At 55.7% G+C, this 18,287-nt stretch overlaps 1 protein-coding gene across 1 annotated transcript; it reads left to right on the plus strand.

Moving 5' to 3' along the window:
* The first annotated feature begins 343 nt into the window (after positions 1–343).
* On the plus strand, positions 344–13,832 carry RAE1 (ribonucleic acid export 1). The gene is made up of 12 exons (XM_037059960.1): positions 344–538; positions 3,311–3,407; positions 3,962–4,066; positions 5,712–5,804; positions 8,193–8,279; positions 9,142–9,228; positions 9,314–9,385; positions 9,527–9,634; positions 11,491–11,597; positions 11,685–11,760; positions 12,217–12,411; positions 12,909–13,832. The coding sequence occupies exons 2-12, from the start codon at positions 3,318–3,320 to the stop codon at positions 12,993–12,995; spliced, it is 1,107 nt and encodes a 368-aa protein (XP_036915855.1). The 5' UTR covers positions 344–538; positions 3,311–3,317; the 3' UTR covers positions 12,996–13,832.
* The last annotated feature ends 4,455 nt before the right edge of the window (positions 13,833–18,287 follow it).

An 18,287-nucleotide genomic window follows, 5' to 3' on the forward strand; every position in this document is an offset into this window, starting at 1 on the left:
CTAGCTCCTCGGTGCTTAACTGCGGTGCGTGGCCCCGCAACCCCAGCTGGGAATTTACTAGAAAATGTGGGGCTCTCCGGAAGATGGAGTTGGACTTGAATTGGCAGCAATAAGAATTTTGCTCGACTTTTCACTCACAAAACACCACCCTCCACCAGCCAGGGCTGCGGATTCTTCAAAGCAGTCGCTCTGCCACAGGCAGTCGGCTACAGAAACTTTCGACCAATCCGCAAGCTGCTGGCAAGAGGATAGCCTCTCAACATCAATAGCTCTTGTGCGCATGTGCCATTCCCTCGCGGGAGGAGGAGCCTTTTTGTTTCTTGCCTTCCGAGCGACACAGGAAGTGGCTCTGCGGCGCATGCGCGATGTCTCCACGGTAATCGGGGCAGTTTCCTCCGCCGGCGTGGGGAGGTTCAGGGCTGCCAGAATTCTTCTTCGCGCGATCTCGCTCTCGCTTCCTTCTCGCCGGAGCCGCCTCGCAGGCTCCCGAGTTCCTCCGGCCCCCGCTGCCAGTTTCTCGCCTCAGAGCGACTCTCAGGTAGTCCCCATGCCGCCTTCCGTCGCTACCCGCCGCCATGGCGCAGCCGAGGCCGGGCGCCCCCCGGCGAAGTGTGCTCCGCTGCGAGCTGGTCTGTTGAGAAGCTCCCTTAGTGACCCCTTGAAATGACGTCAAGGTTGGAAGGGGCCATAGCGGTCACCTCCGGTCCAACCGCTTCGTTGCTCTCGCGGGGAAACTGAGGCACCGACAAGGGCCACAGAGTTGATGGCAGCAGCGTCTGTCGCCTCGGCCCTTCCCCGCGTAGTTCTGGCTTTTCGTCAGACGCGGGCCACCTCGGACACTTTGCCTTACCGTTCTTTATCCAGGGCCCTCCTCTTACACCCTCTCACTCCCCGCCTGATCCTTCCCGCCCCCGTTACTCTTACCATCGTCTGAAACTGAGTGTCTGTTTGTTTTTCTCTTCCGTCCAAAGGTATTTATGACATACGCAAACGCACGGCCCCCTAGCAGGTATCTCTTAATTACCAGCCGCCCCAGGTGTGTTACAGGGAAGACCCAGACAGGACTCTGCCCCTTTGCAGCTGCGCTCCTGGGAGAGGGGTTGAGATCTGGGATCGTGACAGGTGCTGTGAAGAAAAAGGGGGCTGGAGGCGATGATCAAAAGTTGGGTGTGTTAAATTAGAAAGAAAGAGAAGCCTCTGAGGAGGTAATGTTTTTATTTTTTAAAGATGCGACTAAGAACTTCATTGTAAGTTACACCAATGTGTACATTTTGATGAGTTTGGGGAGTTTATTGCAGTTGTGTGAACACCCCCAGGGTGCAGTTTTAGAACATCTCCATTACCTGAAAAAGGAGGCACTTTGTGAACCAGAACCTGAAGACTCAGACTGAGAGGGCTGGAGTTTTGAGGGGGGTGAAGTATCCCAGAACAGCCAGCAGGAATGCCCCAAGGCAGCTATGAACTCCACGCTGTGTTCAGGGTCTGTTCAGGGTTGGGAAGGAAGCCAGCAGGGCTAGTGTGGCTGTTGCTGGGAGCAGAGTGGGAGGAGATTGGGTGGTAGGAGGTGGAGGGGAGTCCTTGAACTTCCCGAGGTCCCCAGCGTTCTGTGTGCCGTGCGTTCCACACAGGCTGATAAATGCTGGGATGGCCTGGGCTCCTTCCTGATGGTGGAAAGGCTTTCTCCCATCTTGATGGTGGAAGAGGAGGAGGAACAGAAGTAACATGTTTCAGGTGCTGTGTGTGCTCACTTAGTTTCCACAATCCCCTGCCATGGATACTACTGACTTGTTTTCATGGGTGAAAAAATCATGGCTAAATAACGTAGCCAAAGCCATGCAGCAGGTTCCTGGACTCTGACTGCAGAAGCCGGGTCATTGCTTTGCTTGTTTGGTCCTGTGTTAACAGGTGGTCTGAGCACACCGCTGACATTTAAGGCACAGGTAGCTGGCAAGCACCTCATCCTGTCCCAAAGCCACTTTCTGAGATAGTAATATGCTCAGAGCTGTTGCTTTTATCTGGTATGTCTGCACCTGCTTATTTTGTGTGAAGCTCGGAAAACTTAAATGCCTTTCCAACAGGGGTGTCCAGCCGGTGGGCTGCACGCGGCCCAGGATGGCTGTGAATGTGGCCCAACACAAAATCGTAAATTTACCTAAAATAATTTTTTTTGCTCATCAGTTTCCGTTAGTGTTTGTGTATATAATGTGTGGCCCCAGGCAACTCTTCTTCCAGTGTGGCCCAGAGATGCCAAAAGGTTGGACACCCCTGTTCCCAAGATTCCTAGCAGTTTCCCATTCTTTGTTGTGGTCTTCAGAGCCGTTACCCTTGTTAGTGAGTATGTCACTCAGCTCCATGGCTGCTCGGGGTGAGGTGACTGACGGGGTAGACTCCTTGGTTTAAATTTGCTGATGACAAAGTTGAAAATGGGGTATCAACGTATGTGGGTCATCAGGGAGTTAAAATACACAGCCGGTCTCCTTGCGAAGGGAAGTCGTCCATTGTGCCCGCTGTGCAACACTGTGCCTTCTACACACATGATCCGACTCGATCCTCAGAGTCCCCCAGAGAAAGGGTTAATGTTTTTTGTGTCTGCAGAGCAAGGAAGTAAGGCCTGATGAGAGCAGGGCCAGTCCCTGGTGGGCTGACTGAAAACTCAGAACAGGGGGCGGGTTCTTGCTGGTCAGTGTCCACACGTAACGCGAGACCTTCGGTGCTCAAGCAGAACAGAGTGGGTTATTTCATAAAACTTCCACAGAGAAGTTGCTGAATTGCAGCCAGGACTGGTTGCTTTGTAAGGCACTTCGTGTGGAGATACTGACCTAAAGCAGCGTGCAGAGATTAATGAGAAGACAGTGAACTCTGAGGGGGAACCTGGGAGAATGGGACCGTCTGCTGGTTTGCTGCTGTGTCCCTGGCGCTCAGCTCGGCTTCTCACTGCAGAGCAGGAGCGAGCTTATTCTCTCCCTGCCGGTGGGCAGTGCTCTGCCAGCGTTGGTTTGCTAACGGTGGCGAATGTGAGGCGGAAACTGGGAAGCTGGGTGTGGGGTGTGTGGGAACTCTCCTGCCCTTACGCTTTTCTGTAAACCTAAAACTATTCTAGAATAGTTTATTTTTTAAAAACACCCTGCTTAACACATTAGATCTCTTGAAAAGAGAGAGACCTAGCATCAAGCCGTTTAGCCTGGTTCCCTTCTGTGCCTTAGTTAGCCTTACATTACTGAAGGCATATTTATTATGCCTTCATAATAAATGAAGGGATATTTATTACTGAAGATAGCACGTGGCCTTAACCGCTTCCATTCTTTTTCAGGGCCAGCATGAGCCTGTTCGGAACAACCTCGGGTTTTGGAACTAGTGGGACCAGCATGTTCGGCAGCACAACCACAGATAACCACAACCCTATGAAGGTGCCGCAGCGGGCTTCCGGGGGTTTGAGCAGAGAGTGCAGCCAGGGCCGCCCGAGGCAGTGACAGCCGGGCAGGCTCCTTTGGGGCGAAAGCTGTGAAACTTCGTCTGGCTGCTTCCGCAGCCACTGGAGCACAGAAGCTGTGTATCCCCTGCACTAGTGTCCTGTCTCCCACGCCCCTTCCCCTGCTGTCCCAGTCCCCAGAATCACCTGTGGCACTGGTTAAAACCACGTGTTCCCGGGCCCAGCCCCCACTGCTGAGGGGGAGTTTCTGTGGGGAAGGCGGGCAGGCAAGAGGGCTGATGGGTTCTGGGGCCGCCACTCGGAAACGCGGCTGTGCTCGTCTGCTCCCTGCCTTCCTCATCTCTCGTCGCCCTCTGGGTCAGAGTAAGACACGTGGCCCAGACACCTTTGGGCCACAACTAACTGTCTGATTCAGTTAGTTGTGGGGCACAAGGGAAGTCCACTGGGCTGGGGGACGGTTAGTGAGGAAGAAGGCAGTTTGGAATGGGACTGGGATGATGTACACGTTTTAACGTCGACCTTTTCCCCCAGGACATTGAAGTGACGTCCTCTCCCGACGACAGCATCGGTTGTCTGTCCTTCAGCCCACCCACCTTGCCGGGGAACTTTCTCATTGCAGGATCGTGGGCTAATGACGTAAGTGCGCCCTCAGTGTGTGTCCCGTGAGTCTGGGCAGGGCTCGAAAGCAAAGAAGCTTAATTAGGACTCACCCGTGGTGACCAGTGTAAGAAGGAAGCAAGGAAACTAGACGTGCGGTGCATGGGAACTGTCCCGTCTTACAATTTTCTGTAGAAATACTGTAGTATACTTAAGTAAACCAATTTTAAATCAGTCAGCGGGTGTGCAGCCTTCCGGGTGGGCAGACCCCACTTCTCGGCTCACTGAGTTTTGTCAAGAAAGCAGGATCAGGTGCGTGGCCCAGAAAGGCCTCCTGTGGCCTCGTCTCTGCCCCCCCGGAGCAGCCACTGAGGAGGGCATACAGGGACTAAAAGGAGAAGTAAAAGCATGCCATGAAGATTAGGTTAAATACGACGAGAGGGAATGGGTGTCGGCATACCCAGACTTCCCTGCCAGGCGTCCCGAGAGCGCGCTCAGGCACGTGGCGAACTCTTAGCCGCAGCGCGGATTCTGCGTGGACACTGTGCCTGTTGTGTACGGAAAAGACAGACAAAAACCTGGCAGAAAAGGAAGCTAAGGATGTGAAGAGACACTCACAAAAGGAGTTCGCATAGCCCATTGAACTTGAACCGTGGAGCCACACTTAGGAGTGCGAACCACGGGTCACGCTTACAATCAGGTGAACACAGATCTATGCAACAGCTGTGACTCGTCCATCAAATTCACAAAAGTGAAAAGCTTAAAGGGTTACGCTTGGCGCTGACAGTGACAGGCTGAACCCTTCCGGGGATTGTCGGGAGGCCCGTATATTGGTAATTGGCAGTATTTATCGGAAATCCTTATGTTCATACCCCGTGTCTCAGTGGCTCCCTTCTGGGGCCCGAGGGTCCTCGCTCCCGGCCACTGCCTGATGCAGCCTCGTTAGAAAGGGCCCCTGCGGGGAGTCCTACGGAATCTGGTATCCCGTGGTAACGGCGATCCATGCTGCATCCCGGTGACGAGTGCTGTTCTCAAAGAGCTTGGGGAGATCTCCGCAATGGGGAGGCAGCGGGGAAAGGAGGGGGGCAGTCAAGGCTGAGCAGGCGTGGTTTCTGCCTGGGGTTTCTGGAAAGACTAGTTGATTCTCCACTAAGAAAATGTAAGGATGTTTATTGGCAGCCAGTATAAGTGAGGGAAGCGGCAACCGTCAGTACAAAAGAGAAGACACTGTATAATACCCATTTTTGAAGAAAATAATGTGTGCACAGAAAGACGGGGAACACACCATTGTCAGCTAGCGATTGGTGGGATTTCTTGTCCTAGTCACAAAATCGCTAAGTAAAATGCATTGCTTTTGAAATGGGGAAAAGGACAAAAGTCGAAGTGATCGGAGAACAGAGCGTTTCCGCCTCGGCCTCGAGGCTCTAGATGCTGGCGGACGGCGTCCTGCTCCACAAGACAGGCCGCACGCAGCCGCCGTGAGGAGCGGAAGCAGGGGGACGCGGTCGCTTTAATGGCTTAGCAGTGGGAACAGGGAAACAGCCACCGGCGTGAACGTTTCGGTTGCTCTGTCCTCAGTGGGGGAGGTGGGCAGTCCCTCTGTACCCCGTGGGGCCCCGTTGGTCAAGTGCGTGTGGCTCCTCGTCCGAGGCTGTGTCTGCATTAACTTGTCTCCCTGCCGTAGGTGCGCTGCTGGGAAGTTCAGGACAGCGGACAGACGATCCCGAAAGCCCAGCAGATGCACACGGGGCCCGTGCTCGCTGTCTGCTGGAGCGACGTGAGTGGCGCCCGCCTTTCCTGTCCTCTCCTGCATGGAGCACGGAGTGGTCCAGAGAGCTTGTGTGCTTGTTTCTGCGCAGCCCCGACAGCTAGTGCGTGTGTGCACACACTGAAGGCATTCTGAATTTCTGAATGTGAAGCTGGGAGTTTATTGGTGTCCCTGGTGTAGCCCGTGTTGGCTTAGTTAATCTCTGTGAGAGCCTTTCCTGCATAAAAACCCACTGTTTTATTGACCTGTTACCTGGAACAAAGGATTTCCTTTAAAGCCCTTCCTCTCTCTCAGTATTCCATGAGCTAATGTTGCTTTAAACTTGGAGCTTAAACTCTCAGGGGATCAAGCCTAGGGGGAAAGAACCCTGTCCTGTTATTAGACGTTTGAAGTCACTTGGGTTTGGGATTCCATTTTCCCTCCTGACCATCAGCTACCTAAGCACACGTGTTTGAGGTGCTTTTTGCTGTGTTGTTGTTGTTGATTGAGGAGAATTTACAGAAGGTGAAGGAGGGGTGGCCGGCCACAGAGAGAGCTGCGTGGTGCCACCCCCACCCCCCATGGAGGGGGTTGCTGGGGCAGCTCCTCGCCTTCCTGTCCCACCTGGTGGCGGAGACGGGGAAGCAGGAGAGCGGGCCTGGCTGGCGGTCGGAAGGAGGTGGGGGTACCTACCAGCAGGCAGATGAAGACGGGTTGAAAAGTGACACGTCCACCCCAGATAGAACTTACTTCTAATTTACATGGGGGAAACAACTTCTAAGTTAATTTGCCTGTCTTTACTGATGGGATGATGGGTGAGAATTTTTGAGTTTCTTGGAAAGTGTGGGAAGAAGTAGAGTGAACTGACTCGAGAATTCGGCTGCCCGGTGTCACCCAGTGGCCCTTGGTGTTCGCAGGGAGAATGCAGCCTGCCCCCTCCCCCTGCAATGCGCCTCATCTGGGGGAGGACTCGCCCTCCGGCCGAGGGGCCCGGTGCAGCCGGCTGCTCCAGAGGGGTGTCTGGGTCTAGGCGGGCCGGCTGCCGTGAAGGCTTCGCGAGGCAAGAATCAAGCTGAATGTTTAAGGAAGAGGGAGCCTTGGGCCCGTTGCCTTCGCATATTGTCCATCCGGACTTAGGTTTGAATCCCGCCTGTCTCCTCTGGCTTTTTGACTTTGGCAGGTTACATAATCTCTCTGGGTCATGTTTCCTCAAGTACAAAGTGAAGACGGTGATTATGACAGAGAGTAGCATTTCACTCAGGGTGTCGTTACCAGGCCCCTGGAGTACGCTAAAGCACCAGGACACCGCGGATATCGGGGTAGGCGGGGCGAGTGAGTCCTGCACTCCGTCCGAGACTGATGCTGCGGCGCAATGCACAGACACGGGTCGGGATTGCGGGTTTGGAGGTCTGTGTGGCTGGGTTAGAACGGCGTCATGTGACTGGTGTGGTGCCCACTGACAGATGACAAGGGCGATCGCAACAGAGGATCGGGCTACAGTCCGTGGGCCAGGTGTGGCTGTGGCCTGCTTTTGTAAACTGGATCTGAACCCGCCACACTGATTCTCTTGCAGCTCGCAGAGCCAGCGTTCGGGCCGCGCGGGCAGAGCAGAGGCTCGGCACCAGAGGGCTGCGGAGTCTAGAATGTTTAGTATATGGCAGCCCTTCAGGACAAAATTTGCCAACCGCTAGTCTGGACTCGCCCTTTAGCACTGTTTCTTTTTATTGAGAAGTGTCTTGGGTGTCTCTCTGTCTGACTGGCCTCTTTGATTTCCGAGTGTGAATGTTTCAAAACCGTCTCACAAGGACTGCTGCTTTCCCAGCTGAGCTGTAGCTGACACAGGACCACTGGGGAGTGGAAATTGGTGTGGCTCTGCTGCGTGTCCTTCGGAACAGTGTCGGATGCAGGGCTGGATGAAGGGAGTAGTGAGCGCAGAGATGAGTGTGTGTGTGGAGAGCGCAGAGAAGCAGGGCACATGTGTGTAATTTGTGACTCTAGGTGGGGGGTTTATGGGTACTTCATTCTTGCACCTTTTCTAAAGGCTTGAAATTGATGAAACCAAAAAACAATGTGACTGGCTCCGGCAACGCACGCAGGTGTGCGCCGCGTAGCCCATTCCTGGCGGGCGCACCGTGGCTGGGGTGGGGCGGAGGGCCCAGGTTCCCATGTGTGACTGAGCGCCCTTCCAGTCTGTTTATCCTGTGTACGTGATCTCTCTTAGGAAAGTAATCGGGAATAAAAATGAAGCCGGAAATGTGTTTTGTGTACGACTGTAGTTTGTAGTACAGGGGGTCCCAAACAATTAGGAAAATTAAAATTGCAGAATGAAACCTGCCTGAATAAGTTCACCCTCATCTAAATACCACATAGACAGATTCTCTCTTTCTTAGAATGATAGAGTTCTCCATTGTATTGTAGGATGGGAGCAAGGTGTTTACAGCTTCATGTGATAAAACTGCCAAAATGTGGGACCTGAACAGTAACCAGGCGATTCAGATCGCGCAGGTAAGGAGGCCTCGCCCTCTGCACACAGACCACTGCCCGCCGCCAACCCTCTGTCCCGGAGGAACTTGCGGCTGGACCGCCAGCTGGGGCAGATGGATGGACCGGAGTGTGCCGGAAGCCCCCGTCCACACAGACACATTCCCCCTGTGCGTGGAGATAAGGGTGGCATAACTTGAGGAGCTAGTGACTTTAAATCCACGCAAGACGAGTGTTACAGGTGGCCCTGGACATTCACTTGCTTAACGCTGCAGCACCCGTGAGTGGCTTGCCTTTGCCCAGTGACATCTGGTCCCTCGTTCACTGGACCAGTACTTGTCAGGTGCCTGCTATGTGCCAGGTACTGTCTCCAGGGGCATCCAGCAGTGAGGGGTCACTCCCACATTGCCCTGGAGCTGGGTGGTCTGCTCAGGGACAAAGGCAGGTTCTCGTGTGACCTCTGCTAAGAAAGGCAGACACTGAGAAGATGAGAGAACCTAGAACCAGAGGGTCTGACCTGGTGAAGACACAGAGCCATTTTCGGGAAGGCGCGACATGCTCAGATCACGTGGCGAGAAGCGTCTCCTGATCTCTTAGTTCACGTCGTCTGCGTGGGTGATAAAACCCTGGTGGGGTCCCGGCTAGGGCTCGCTCTCACGTGCTGGCTAACGGTGGGGAAAGTCAGCCGAGGCGTCAGAAGGGAAGGGAGGTGTGTGCTCGACGTCACGTCGCCTCTGACCCTGCTGAAGGGCTCAGACACCCTCGGGGTTCCGTTTGGCGTGACCTCACTGTTTCCTCTACTTCCCTCTCTGTGGGCCTGCGGAACGAAAGCCCTGTGGCTCTAGTTACACTCACCTTCACCACTCTGGTCTTGTCTCTTTGCAAGCACGACGCCCCCGTGAAAACCATCCACTGGATCAAAGCCCCGAACTACAGCTGCGTGATGACCGGGAGCTGGGACAAAACCCTGAAGGTGCGCAGCCCCTGGGGGAGCCCGCGGCCGGCCCCCACTGGCACAGACTCTGTCCTCACACTGTCTGCGCTTTTCTGTCCCCCAGTTCTGGGACACACGGTCGTCGAACCCCATGATGGTCCTGCAGCTCCCCGAGAGGTGCTACTGCGCCGACATGGTGAGCGCTCTCCCGCTGTTTTATGACTCTAAAAAATTGGCCTAATGTTCTGGCAACACAAGCGTGCCCTTGGGGGGATGGACTTGCTGTGCAAGGGGCAGTTCTTCACGTCGGTCGTGTCTCTGCTCTCCGCACGCCCAGGTCTACCCGATGGCCGTGGTGGCCACCGCGGAGAGGGGCCTGATTGTCTACCAGCTGGAGAGCCAGCCCTCCGAGTTCAGGAGGATAGAGTCCCCACTGAAGCACCAGGTAAGCCCCGGCCGAAGCAGGAGGCAGGCGTTCAGCACCTTCCCTGGGCCACACGTGGAACACAGTTGTGCTTTAAACGCCTGTGGGCGTTTTCAGAGGGAGTTGAATGTACAGTCGCAAATGCAAGTGTCTGGTGAGTGAGCAGCCTCCACCCCTGCATGAGCCCAGCTCATCTGCCCTCCCCAAACTCGCCCCAGTAGCTGGATGCTGCTGAGCAAGTGCCCACCTCGGTGGGCTGGCTCTGCTGTCAGCTCAGCCCCGCCTTGAGCTGCCCCCTCTGTGCCCAGACAGTTCCCGGGTTCTCTCCTCCAGCCCTGTCTTCTGCTTGCCACGGACCCGTAGGTCCTCTTCACTCCCTTCACCCTCCTCGACTCTCCTTCCTTGGCCTGGTCCCAGCAGCTCAGACCAGCTTCCACTCAGGAAGCAGAAGCTAGTTATGGGGGGTGCTGCACCTCACCTTTCCCTGCCATCCCATCCATTAGGCAGAAGCAGTGCCCTCCCAGGGCCGGTTTCGGGGTGGGCCCCATGCCACCCACCCGCCAGCTCTGCCCGCCTTGTCCGTCTCTGCCCTCTGGGTGCTGCGCCATTCGCACTGAAACGTGCCCAAGTCTCATTCAGCCTGGATAACAGGCCTCCTCTGACCCCACCCCCTCCTTCAGAACCAGCTGGACCCCCTTGCCCTCCAGGTCCTTCAGTCCATCTTCCGTGTCTGAGTGCACAGGCTCCCACCGAGGTACACGTGACCCTGCCGTGCCCCGGCCTCAAACCCAGAACTGACCCTCAGTGCCCTCTGGGTAAATCCCAAAGTCCTCGATAAAGCAGTCTGGCCTGGCCTCACTGTCTGCTGCCAGCCCCTGGCCTGGCACTTGCTGAGGACCTCCGTCCAGCTTCCCCGGGCCACGGCGCGCCGTGTCTTTGTAAACCGCACCCTGGTCTGTGTGCCAGTGTCACCCCCGTGCTGAGCCGGGAGCACCAGCAGGGGTGCAGCTCAAGCAGCTGAGGCTCCCCCAGCCCTCTGAGCACTCACAGACTTGTGCCTCTTTTCGGGGCTTTGTTTTGCTCTTTGTTTTATAAAGGGCAAATGGTGCAGAAAGGGAACCGGCACACCCCTGTTTCCTGGGACGGTTGTCACAGCGCCACACCGCCCTTGCCCTCCTCTCAGCCCCCAGGCCCGGTGCCAGCCCCGCACCTCCCAAACTCTTTTTGGATGCACAAAAATGTCCTGTTTGGGGCAGGGTGAGTGGCCCTCCGAGGCTGTCATGGCTAGAAGGGGGAAGAGGGGACCCAGGGCGTCCAGGCCCTGCTCCTCTGCCCCAGGGGGCTGGGTCGTGGGCTCTTTCTGGGGAACCTTAGGAGCAGCCCAGCAGACCCGCCTGTGGGATCCCAGGCTCAGCGTTGCGTCCAGTGCAGGGTCTCACTTTGCCCAGCACGTTCCTGGGCTGGAGAGCTCCTGGGCTGGAGAGCGAGGCCCAACACTGCCTTTTTCCATGGGGCGGGGCATAGAATGCTGGGTGACTTGGTGAGGGGTGCCCACCCATGTGTGTCTCCTTGTTGCCATGTGTCTGTGTCCCTCCCCACCGGGGGCTGGCTCCAAGACAGGCTCTGGGAGCTCTGAGGGCCGCTGGCCTTCGGGGTGTCAGGACAGCCACCTGCTCGCAGCATGTGGTCCACAGCTTCCTCGTATAAGTCAAAGTTGTGCGCCCTGGAGGGTGAGAGATGCCTCCGTGCCGCATCGAGTGCTGCGTTCCTGGTTCTGCAAAACCAGAAATGGGGCAGAAGTAATCCCCCTGCCGCTTGGTCGTGAAGAGGCCCTGTGTATGCAGTGGGAACGTCCTTGTCTTCTTCCCTCCCCACAGCACCGCTGCGTGGCCATCTTCAAAGACAAGCAGAACAAGCCGACGGGGTTTGCCCTGGGAAGCATCGAGGGCAGAGTGGCCATTCACTACATCAACCCCCCAAACCCGTAAGTGGGGTATGGCCCGTGGGCGGGTTTTCACTCGAGACTTTTTTTTTTTGGTAAAGAAAACTTAGTCGAGCCTTTGTTTTTCAGTGCCAAAGATAACTTCACCTTCAAATGTCACCGGTCTAATGGGACCAACACTTCAGCTCCTCAGGACATCTACGCGGTATGTTTTTAGAGCCTTCACCTCGAGAACGGAATGTGTCTAGAAACTAGAGTCGGCTGTGGGTGGTTGAGTCATCCTGGGATTAGAAAAGGTGACGGCGCCAGGTGCGTTCGTGTCTGGAGGGGTTCGGCGGAGGCTGCTGGTTTCGCCTTTCTGCTTCTGAGAACGTTTGACCGTCCTCGTTCTCTGTTTTGTTCCCGAATGCAAGCTCAGGGCTTCGTTCAGGGCTGCTGCTGTTTGCTGAGAGAGGGCCTTTCCCGGAGGCCCGTGCCTCCGTGACACTAACTCCACACTGATTGACTTCTGCTGACTGGGGCTGATGACAGGAGATGTGACTCGCTTCTGGGCTGGCGGGTGACCGGGCGGTCGGTGCTCCTCGTTCCTCCCTGAAGCAGGGACCTGACTTCTCCGCCCCCGGGTCAGTCCGCCTCTCACCCCCGGTGCCGTTCCCTGCAGGTCAATGGAATCGCCTTCCATCCTGTTCACGGCACCCTGGCCACCGTGGGGTCTGATGGTCGATTCAGCTTCTGGGACAAAGATGCTAGAACAAAACTGAAAACTTCGGAACAGTTGGACCAGCCCATCTCGGCTTGCTGCTTCAACCACAATGGGAATATATTTGCATACGCGTCCAGCTACGACTGGTCCAAGGTTTGGGTCCCGGCCCGCAGCCCCTCCAGTGCGCAGGGCAGACATGCTCACCGCCACGCCGCCTTCCCTCCTCTCTGGGTCTGGGACACTCGCCCTGGGCCGCAGCGGTCTCCTTCATGGAACCTCTGGTCAGAGCTCCTTGTCCCTTGCCTCTCCCCACGTGCAGGCCCCCCCCCCCCGCCCCTGCAGCTTGCTTTCTGAGGGTGGTCGTCTGGGCCTCACCAAAGAGGCAACAGGTTTGAAAGAGTCCTGGCCCCTAAAAGACAAACATGTAAAGATGGTTCCTCCACACAGGACGCTAGAGGTGGATTTCTGCCAGGTCCAGCCTTTTCTTGAGGACTCAGTGACTCCGGCCTGTGGCTTTTCTCTCCACCTGCCTGTCTTGTCCTCCACAGAGAGGATGCCTCGTGCTGGGGGTGCGGCCTTGCATGTGGGAAGTGCCCACAGAAGGCTGAGTGCTGCTTTTTCATAATGAGATTGTTTTTCTCCCCCTTTAGGGCCATGAATTTTATAATCCGCAGAAGAAAAATTACATTTTCCTGCGGAACGCAGCTGAAGAGCTAAAACCCAGGAACAAGAAGTAGTGGTGGGGACTCCTGGGTGTCTGCGGTTGTGTTCTCGCCGCTCCGCCTTTTCTGTGCACGACCCTGGGTCCCAGCTTTCGGGGGGGCGTCAAGCCATGGGTGCGACTCCACCCCCGGGGGAAGCACCACCATTGTTCAGCGGTTGGGCCCACGGGCCGCAGTGCCTGCTGGTCTCGCTCCACCACCCATTCCAGGTGTCCTCTGTAACTCCACGGGGACTGGGTCATTATCAAAGTCAGGGTCACGTGGGTTCCTGCCAGCTAGTTCGCAGTGCTTCGCTCAGCAGCGTGCATTCTAGAGACACTGGGAAACGTTGTGTGAGTGCTGTGCTGTACTTTGTAATAAAACGTTTTGAAGGTTGCCTGCTCAGCTCCCTTTGTCCGTCTCCCGCCCGGGAAGCTCCGAAGTGGACATTCCTGTTCAGCATTGTCCTCGGATTTTCATTTGTGATTTCAGACGCCCCCTGAGAAATGTGGAGATCCTGCACCTCGGGAAAGGTGGGGATCCCTGCACCTCGGGAAAGGTGGGGATCCTGGGCCGCGAAGGACTCTGCCAAGTGCAATGTCCAGCAACGGCCCCTCCGAGCGGGGGCAGACAGACCTGGAATGTGTTTTTCTGGTCTCCCCTTCATTCTCATCTTGCCATCCCCAGCGCTTTTTGGCTCTGCTGGGCAGTCGTCCTGGGGACTGAGATGACAGAACTTTCTGGGCAAGGCCTAGCGGGTTGTGCATGGGAAGTGCTCTTTGCTCACGTCCCCCAGTAATGATGGTTTTGGGGTGCTGCTTCTTTGTGTAATTTAACATTCCTGATTGGCAAGTATGAAATGAAATTCAATTTCATGTCTGACTTTGGAGTCTATTGCGTTTTTACCCTGTGATCCCAAATGCTCCTCAGGCTTCGCTGTTTGGGGCTGGCGTGAGAACTAACTGGCTGAGTGAAAACCCGGTATCGCTGTCGTGAGATGTGTTCGCCTGCTCGTAAAGAGCAACGCAGATGAGACTTCTACTGCGGGGCATCGCCCACACTCAGCAGTTGAGATTCCTTGGTAGTTGGATCGCAAACGAATTCGTGCCCATTAACTCTCTGGCTCTGTCTTTTGGCCTGAAAAGTTATTTTTTTGAAAGAGAAGAAGGCATGAGCCTGAGTAAGAAGCCTGAATTTTCAAGTTAATCTTTTACATCTTGTTTTCTCCTTGTACAAATCAGCCCTGTGGCTTTATGGCATGTGCTGATGGGGAGACATGGGGGTAGTAAAGAGGGGGCCAGGCAGTCAAGCTTGGCCCCCTCAGGGGCAACCTTTGCTGGAGGGGGGGTGGGGAGGTTCACAACTTGAGTTCAGCCACAGGGTCGCTATTTCCACAAGCTGTGGTTGAAAATGGCCAAAGATGATGAGTCTAAGCTATGAGTTTGGTAGAGTGTTCTGTCCCGACACTGCGCCTTGCCACCTCACCACGGTGGTCGGTTTTGTAGTTGGCAAACTGGAAAGTTGTGCCTAAGTCCAAAGGTGGCCTTGGGGCCGCCAGGAACTCCCTGGCCTGCCCACCAGGAGCATGGATGTCGGCCACATGCTTGCCAACGACGAGCCAGGAAATATCTTGAAATCATTGAACGTCTCAGTATACTTGTTTTCATGTTTCCTGAAAGGCCCCGGGAGCCATGCGGAACTCTCCGCCGCGTAGCAGGGCACTCTTCCCTGCCCCTGCAGGTGCCAACCCAACCATGTGCTGTTAACAGGAGGTGCTCAGTAGGTACTGGGAAATCTGATGGCATCTTCTAGCTCAAAAGGATGAGAGTGCAATCGTGACCCTGAACTGATGTCATGTTACTCTGCCGTTAAGCATGTACTGTGTGACCACTTGCAAATAGAAAGTGGAGTCTGTGAACCTCGTGGAAAAGACCCGTTGGTGTTCTCCACGTGTCCCCCAACTTTGTTAGACTTTTCAAACTCCGGGAGGAGTTTAGAGCCTTCCGGGGCACATGAGCCTGGCATCTGGATCCTGCAGCTCCGTTCCACTGATCTGCACTTTTCCGAGGGCTTCCCGGAGCTCTCTCTCTGTTCCCCGGTGTGCCCGCGGACGGGCGGGGTGGAGTCCTCGGGGATGTGGGAGGCGTCTGCAGGAAGGTGCACGTCCCACCCCCTGCGCAGGGGGGCAGAGCCTGAGAAGGGGGTGCACTGTGCGTGCGCGCATCTGCCAGGCCGCCTCCGTCGGGGGCGTGGTGCGCCCTGCCTCCCAGCCGCGTGGGTCCTGCTCCTAGATGACAGGAGGCTGGGTGGGACTTGGAGCGACATGAGGGCGGTCGCACTGCAACAAGTCATCCCTGCCCTTCGTGAGAAATGGCGACTGCACCGAGGGAGAGAAGCCCCTGGGGGACTCCCGCCCCCGAGGGAAGCGTTGTTTCAGTGCAGCCAGCAGATGGCGCCAGTGACGCCAATGCCCTGTCGGAGGAGCAGGTTCTGGATTCAATTTCAGGGACTAGTTTGTTAGAGAAAAAGCGTAGGATTCCCGTTTGCTGCTGTTACTACGTTTGTAAAACACTTGGAAAGTGGAATCCAGGGATTACTTCTGTGAGAATAATATTTCTAAAAATAGTTTTATCGTTAGAAAAATGGATGGCCTTCTTAGAGAAATGCCAGAAGCAGCAATTTTTCAGAGGCCAGAGTCCCGATTTTTTCTACTTATGAATTTAATGTCTCCATTGGTTTCCTTCTGGGATCTCGAGTCCTGGTTGTCGGTGGAATAGCACTCGTTCGCCCATTAGCATTATTCCTGCCCTGGCTTGGAAGGCAAGATTCTGAAAGCGAGATCTCAGCCGAGGCCACTAGACACGCGGGCTGTTCCCCTGGGCCTCGGTGGCCCCAGGCCCCTGACGTCTGGAGGTTTCCTGGTCGTCACGTCAAATGTTAACGTGCAGCTCCGGCCCACGGTAAGTGCACATTCTTGCCCTGCAGATTTTTTTTTGGAAAGTATTTTTCATATTTTTACTTCTGAAAGGATTCGGCAGCCTTTACCCTTGGCAGTGATTTCTTAACGACCACCCTGAACACCAGGGAATTTCTCTAAAGAAGTGTTTTCTGACAAACTTTTCAAATTCATCGAATGTGTTTGGATACTAGTGAGGTCCACAGCATTGCATCTGCACACGTTTAATGAAACTGACCTGCTGGGCCTGTTATTTTCTTACATTTTGAAGCCAGTTTCCTCTCTGTCTCCCTCTCCAATTGTTTGGTGGAGATCTTTGGGTAAGCCTTACATAGAAGCCCCGGGCCGTGGTCCAGACAGCCTGCTAGAAGTCTGTCCTGGCTGCAGAGCTCAGAAAGGCGGTTCAGGCACAAGCCACCTATTTCCAGGGTGCCGGGGTGATGGCCAGGGGCTGCCAGCGTGTCACAGCTCTGTGGGACATGCGCACCGTGGGGTCTCCTTATCTCACACAGTTTCCGCAGAAGGCGGAAGAACCCCGTGGCCGCAGTTTTGAGAGGTGGTTATTTTCTGACATCACAATAGGCGTTGTTCCCACAAGGCAAATCCAGCAGAGTAAATCATTCTATAAACCGCTGTATGGACGTCCGTGGTGGATTTCGCCTCAGTAAGTTGAGAAACACTTTTGAAGGTGAGAGCCGTTTCCAAAGCGAATAAAAACCTCTTGCACACTTGCTTAAAATGTGAGTGGGCCCCTTAAAAAACAACTGGTGGGGCGTTCTTATTCTTGTAGGTTCTCCCCCTGGCACTGGGGCCGGGGAGGGGGCGGGCAGAGGAAGTGGGCAAAGCACTAAGAAGAAACTCAGTGGCCCGCCTCCCGTGGGCCCGAATCTTGTCGCCGCCCTGCGGGGCCGTCAGGACCACCTCCGTGCGCCTCACACATGCACCTCACACCTCTCTCTCCTCTGCTGCTGGCCAGGACCGTGGCCCCCCTTCCTCTGCGCACGAGTCTCAGTGATCAGATGTGCCTGGTGGCCTGTCATACCCGGTGTCAGCATTGCTCCAGGTGCCTTAGGGTCCCCGACCAGATTTCACTCCGGGGCTGCCTGGGGACTGGGAGAGGCTGGCTTTTCCTTCCCTGCTCACACCCGGACTCCCGGCCATGGCTGGTCACCTTCCTCTGCCAGCGGGGCCTCGGCCCTCCTGACCTCGGCGCCAACTCGTGCACCGCATCGGCCGTTGTTCCCCTTCGTGGCTCTTTCCGGCTCCAGGGTTGGCCTTTGAGGCGGAAGTGCAGTGGGGGCTGCTGTTTTGTGAGAAAGACTCTGCCTGATGACGGATCCTTCCCACTGCCTTTGGACGCGTGGCTCCTGACCCCACAGGGTCCAGGGAATCAAGGCTCCCTTCCTCTCGGGCTTTCATGGATGTGACCCCCTCCTTGGGCCGCATGGGGCGGCTTTGCAGGAAGGGCCTGGCGGGCCCTGGGGAAGGCCCTGCCCACGGTTGTGTTTGACAGCCGAGAACTGCCTGCCAAGCACAACCGGCATTTGTTATGGACCGAATTGTGTGCCCCATACCCCTCACCCCAACTCACACGCTGCTGTCTCCAACCCAGCACCCCAGAAGGTGATTGCGTTCGGGGACACGGTCTCCAAATGGGTGATTAGTAGTTAAATGAAGTCACTCAGGGCGGCTCCAGTCGAGTATGACTAAAGTCCTCATAAGAAGAGATTAGGACACAGACCCACAGAGACACCCAGAGACAAGACCACATAAGGACACAGGGAGAAGACAGCCGTCTGCACACCAAGGAGAGAGGCCTCCCCAAACCCCACCCCTCCTGACTCCTTGATCTTGGACGTCCAGCCTCCAGAACTGGGGGAGACTAATCTGCTGGGTCCATGGCACTTTGTCGCAGCAGCAGCCGAGCTAAGACAGTGTTTCTACATGTGATGTGGTGTCTGCCACCCCACTGCCCTCGGAAGACAGCCCATGTGCACGCCGTGCCTACAGGACCCTCCACAGACACTTCCAGACCCCCAGGCTGCAACTGCTGGGGAAGGGTCTCCTGACCAGCGCTCACCAGGAAGACCCCAGCCAGCAGAAGCAGGGGGCCACCTCACTCTGATGCAGCAGGCTGGACCTTGACCAGGTCCTCCCCAATGTTGGGTCACAGACTTCTCGCAGCCTGGGCGCTAGCTGCCACGTGCTGGGCAGAGGGCCTTCTGTTTGCAGGACAGGCTTCTCAGCACACCTGCTAACCCGTGGGGGACCCGAAACGGAGAAGCATGACACCTTCAGAGCAGGGCTTGGCGTGTTTATATCCATGCCCGTACTGGTTGCTTTTCTAGGAGGGACAGAGCTGGGCCCTTTGG

The sequence above is a fragment of the Sturnira hondurensis genome, unplaced genomic scaffold, assembly GCF_014824575.4.
Source record: "Sturnira hondurensis isolate 20B ecotype Veracruz unplaced genomic scaffold, ASM1482457v3 Scaffold0011378, whole genome shotgun sequence".
Classification (NCBI taxonomy): Eukaryota; Metazoa; Chordata; class Mammalia; order Chiroptera; family Phyllostomidae; genus Sturnira; species Sturnira hondurensis.

Coding starts and splice junctions, on each gene's coding strand:
- RAE1 (XM_037059960.1), top strand. CDS start 3,318: ATGAGCCTGTTCGGAACAACCTCGGGTTTTGGAACTAGTGGGACCAGC. Junction 9,386..9,526: donor GGTGCTACTGCGCCGACATG/GTGAGCGCTCTC, acceptor CCGCACGCCCAG/GTCTACCCGATGGCCGTGGT. Junction 11,761..12,216: donor CTCCTCAGGACATCTACGCG/GTATGTTTTTAG, acceptor CGTTCCCTGCAG/GTCAATGGAATCGCCTTCCA.